The sequence below is a fragment of the Fomitiporia mediterranea genome, assembly GCF_000271605.1.
Source record: "Fomitiporia mediterranea MF3/22 unplaced genomic scaffold FOMMEscaffold_1, whole genome shotgun sequence".
In the NCBI taxonomy this organism is placed as follows: domain Eukaryota; kingdom Fungi; phylum Basidiomycota; class Agaricomycetes; order Hymenochaetales; family Hymenochaetaceae; genus Fomitiporia; species Fomitiporia mediterranea.
This window is the reverse complement of record NW_006760386.1, coordinates 43583-48559: the sequence shown is the minus strand read 5'-3', so window position 1 is coordinate 48559 and position 4977 is coordinate 43583. Positions and strand designations below refer to the sequence as shown.

General features: G+C 31.7%; 2 protein-coding genes across 2 annotated transcripts; both read right to left on the bottom strand.

The window, feature by feature from the left end:
• Nucleotides 1–3117: 3117 nt before the first annotated feature.
• Nucleotides 3118–3406, bottom strand: FOMMEDRAFT_73563 (uncharacterized protein; the record flags this gene model as incomplete). The annotated part of the gene is made up of 2 exons (XM_007261072.1): nucleotides 3118–3282; nucleotides 3344–3406. Coding segments are annotated over 2 exons (228 nt in total), but the record flags the coding sequence as incomplete, so codon positions are not given.
• Nucleotides 3407–4072: 666 nt separating this feature from the next.
• FOMMEDRAFT_69661 (uncharacterized protein) lies at nucleotides 4073–4255 on the bottom strand (the record flags this gene model as incomplete). The annotated part of the gene is made up of 1 exon (XM_007261071.1): nucleotides 4073–4255. A coding segment is annotated over one exon (183 nt), but the record flags the coding sequence as incomplete, so codon positions are not given.
• Between the last annotated feature and the right edge of the window lie 722 nt (nucleotides 4256–4977).

Below are 4977 nucleotides of genomic sequence, written 5' to 3'. Positions count from 1 at the left end.
TTAATGTATATAAAGACTCTAAGAGTGTTATGAATTATTACAATTCATTGAATACATTATGATAACCTTACATTATAAGCTAAAGTATTATACTTAGATTATATAAGTATTATAATCTTAAAAACAGAGTAATATCTGTAATATAATTAAGCAAAAATATTTATTTTTAGTAGATAATTAATACAAAAGGCAAATTAATGTATATAATAATTAAAAACTCTATTTTTAGGGTTCTAATCTTAATAAATATATAGTACTAGTTTGTAATGTGTGTGTTATAGAAGTATAACAGATGTAAATAAAATACAAAGTAAAAGAAAATATTACAAGATCTTTTTAATTACAATTTTTTTAGCTGTCTTGTAACTAATAGTTGCCCCCTTGAAATTGAATTCCTTAAGATAATATTAGCAAAGAAAGACAAGACAAAGGTAAAAAAAACTCACATTATTAACAAAAGGCAGGTGTATAGATCCTACCAATTTCTTCTTCCTAAAACATCTTATTAGAAGGTGTAGAGTATTGTCATTACCTGACTCATGAATACTACTCCTAATAATAATAATAATAATGTTAGTAGTAGAAAAAAGTAAAAAATATAAGAACTTACACAATTTTAGCTGTTTTAATACAGCTATAACAATCTGGGAGTGCTTCTCTAAGTACTCCCAGAATTTTATCAGTACCAGCCTTACAGAACACATGTTTTGTGTCCTTTGTTTTGTACATGTCTGGATTGGCCCAAAAAACAGAGGGGGGGCAGGTGTAGAGAGTACTGTGTAAGATAAGAAGTAAGTCTAGAGATCTCAGGTCAAATACAAGTGAGGGAAGGGACTTACTAAAGGTAATTGTGAATACAAGTTGTTAGGAGTATGTGTGTGTGACTGTAAAGCAAAAGGAATGCAAGTATGTTATTAAAGTCAATGTTGAGCAAATTATTGACAGGGGATTGAGAGTCATTACTACTTGTTACAGAGCCAAGCCTGAGTGAAAGTGTGTCTGGAGAGTGCTGTGAGAGACAACAAAGTAAGTAAGATAATAAAGTAAGAGATACAAGTAGTGTAAACAGCTAGAAGACTTTGATGAAGCTGTTGAGTTATACTGTACTACTTGTAAACTTCAACCTAATAGCTATCCTTATTATTCTGAGTCTCTAAACAACCTTGCAAATTCTGTATATGCTCAAATCAGGTAGTAGTAGTGTATTAAAGATTACTAACAGACATATAACACAGTAAATAGAGTATAGTGACAGTAATGAAAGAATCTGTAAAAATAGTAGTAACACATGTAGTACTCTCTATACTACAAACTGTGAGAAACTGTGTGATAGTAGTAAAGTTAAGGATTGCTCCAAAGAATACTACAGTTAGTGTAAACTGAGCCAAGATGGAGGCATAGATAGTACCTGTTAAAAGAAGATTCATTTTGCTCACTGTAAAAGTTAGTAAGATAGTAACAAGGAATCAGCCTAGTAGAATACTTACAGTACCATATTCAATTAGTAAAAACAGTTGTACAGATGATCAACAGATTGTCATTTACTGTGTATGACTACAAAATTACCTTACATGTAAATGGTGCATCTAATATTTACTACAGGTCTGTATAACTGTTCAATTTGCCTTCCTCATCATTCTGTTCTTTACTTTCAAGATCCTTGTCATTACTATTAGTCTCCTCCTCCTCTTCTAATACTTTACCATCCATCTTGTTATTGTTTTGTTCTTGTAGTGTGTTATATAGTAGGTAGCTATTTAAATACTATGTACTTTTGTGTTCAATTCCTCTACCTTAATAGTATATAAACATGTCCCTATTAATGAATCTGTAGTAAATTGGACCAAAAATGACTCAGTATTAATATGTTCCAAATTTGAAAGCCTTAACAACATACTTACACATTTACAAAGTAAAATTTGTAATCTTCATTCTTATCTTCAGGTTAGCAAGTAAGGGATAGAGGTAAGAGTGTCTAGACAGTACTCTTAGAGAATTATAGGATTAGATAAGCACCTTAAAGAATAAGGTCTGGGTCAATGAATCCAAAGGTACTAGGATCTGTATAACAATAGAATTACAATCAAGAGAGTTGTCTCTCAACAAATAAGCTATTCTTATTGACTTTCATTTAGCAAACTTAAGCAAAATTGAGCTGATTAAAGTTTTAGAAGTTAGGGTTAGCCTCTAGACCTATATAACTGACCTCTACATGAAAAAGTCCAATTATTTGAGTATAAATGTAGGGATGTTCAGTATTATCTGATAGTAACATGATATTAGTATACATTTATGGATTGAGTGAATCTTAGACTCTCCTAACATTGTAGGTTGTATAATTAATGTATAGTACCTTAAGATAGAAAAGCTTATCATTTTTTATATAGAGACTGTATAGCTTGTCTATAGTAAAGGCCTTATCTTCCTATCTTGAGAGAATGCATTCAAGCAAGTGCCTATAAAGACTCAGTAGGAAATTCTAGCAAGTGTGTAATGTATTAGTACTTGTATACATAAAATAGAAAGAGGAGACTAATAATGTACTCACCTGTAAAGCTGGGTCAGAATCATTATCTAAAAGCTACTAATAAAGATGGATAGAATCCTTTTTTGATACTACTATGTTATAATAGACTTCAAGATCCCTTAGCTTGATAGTATTCTCAGATCCATCATTAAGGCTAATACAAGAATTAATCTTACATATCTTATAGGTCCTACTCTCTAGTTGTGAAACTGCCTTTACAGTGTCTTACTTGTTTGTCCTAACATACATGTGTTTGAGTCTCCTATACTGAGACTCCCCCTGTAAAGATATACAATCAAGATAAGTACAGAGAGTATATTGTAAAGTAGACACTTAACAATTTGTGTACTGTATAAATTAGTCATACTGAATCAACAAATGGTAGAAGCATATACACTAAGAGAATAAAATTTTAGTGTATTAATGTTGAGTGTTTTAGTTTTCACACTAGATCTGATTGTTTTTGTATCCAGTCCCTTTGCCTTACCCTTATTGAGTAGGGCAGCTTGACAATGTTCTTAAGTAGTAATCTCCTTTAAGAGTTTGTGTGTATTATAGGCCAAGTATACAGTCTTCTTAAAGTATCATACCTAGTATCCTAGCAATGTTGTTGTCTCCTCAAAGAACCAAACCATAGTCTCTGTATGAATACAGAGCTTTACAAGTGTATGCCAGGTTGCTAAAATGAATAAAAGGTTAAGGACTACTTTATTATATTTCTTTAGTAGTAAATCCTTAAAGGCTAGTATAGTACACTAGGTAATACACATTCTATTATAGTGTATATATATTAATAGTCTTGAGGGAGGCACTTACCTGTAGAATATCTTTAAAGTCTCTGGCTACAATTTTTTTCATTATAGACATATTTCTAGAAAATTACTAGATTGTATCCATTCCAAATGTAGGAGTACAGTAATACCTAAAATATAATGAATATATCTAAATAGACAATAGTAAGGCAATTGATAAGGCTGTAACATAAATACTTACCTCCTATTAAGTATTAGTATACTCTCTCCTCCCTGTACAAAAAGAATACACAAGAGGTAGGTAAATATTACTTTCTAGACCCCTAACTCAAATTCATACATAAGGTCTAAAACAAATAAGTCAAAGAAATTGAATCCATACTTGTAAAGCACAGAAAAAGCATTCTATAAAAATAAGATAAGTGAGTAATAAGGAGTATTGCCTGGATAGTAACAGTTCACTTACATTAACTAGTATGAGGGATCTGTCCTTAAGGAGATTTTTTATCTAGGTGGATTCTACAGGCTTCCCTAATTGAAAAATCCACTATTGTGCCCTAGAAATCTTCTCTTACTATACTGTATCATTAATATGTTTGCAAGTTTGTCTTTGTTAATCAGCTCTAGTACTAAGCATATGGTTGAATTTGGTTAGTATAATATCTGTAAGGCTTGAGAATTTGCTTAAAACATACAAGCTAACAATGAGTATCCTATAGTAATGTTTAGTTATCCTTACATAAATTGAGGTAAAGATTGTAGTGTATGCAAACAAGAAGATAGTAAATAGATACAAGATATACTTCTCAGGGTAGTCTGCTAAGTAAAAAGCAAACCTTAGGAAGAGCCTGTGTAATTTTCCATCCAAGCAGTCAAATAGAATACTAGAGCTGTATATCTTGAGAATTTCAGGCTGTAAGAGGATATAGGACAAGACAGCTTGAAATAGTTTGCACTTTAAGTGAGTGAGGAGTTCCAAAGATGTAGATTGTTTATAAACCTTATTATATGTATCTTGAACTGATACTGAGAGCTTTATTAATGTAAATACTATATGTCAGAACATGTATCACAAAGAACAGCAGAAATATAGAAGGAATGTACTCACTAAAGGAATATATGCTAGATGATAGCAAGCTGTCTATAAAGATTTACAACACATGTACTTAGATTAGCCTCTAAAGTACATATATATTGGTCAAAGTAATACAGAACCGAAATTTACAAGATGTGTTGAGTCTGAATAGAGAATAAGAGGAAGTACAAAGTTTTCAGTACTGTCTTGTGTTGAAAAGCTTTGTACTTCTTTGTAGGCTTCCAACCAATAATCTGAGCAATATAGTTTACTATAAATGTGTTTAGGAGAGGAGTTGTACTTAAGGAAGAGGAGAGATAATTAAGGGTCAGTAGAAAGTTTGTTATACAGCTCTAATACTATACATACTGTTAGTCTCCAAAGCTCCCTGTAAGGTATATAATGAAAAGGAGGAGAATAAGGGTTGTCTAAGGCTTTAAAGATTGTTGTTAGTAAGGGCTAGTAGTATATTCCCCTGACTTTGAATTCAGGAGCTCTTTCTTTACCCTCAGACCACTTCTTATTGTCTTTAAAAGGTAGCTTGATGTAAGGAAACTCACTGTTCCTCACAAGAGAATTCTAATCGCCCTTAGTTCACTCAACTACTGACTGGGATAACCTAG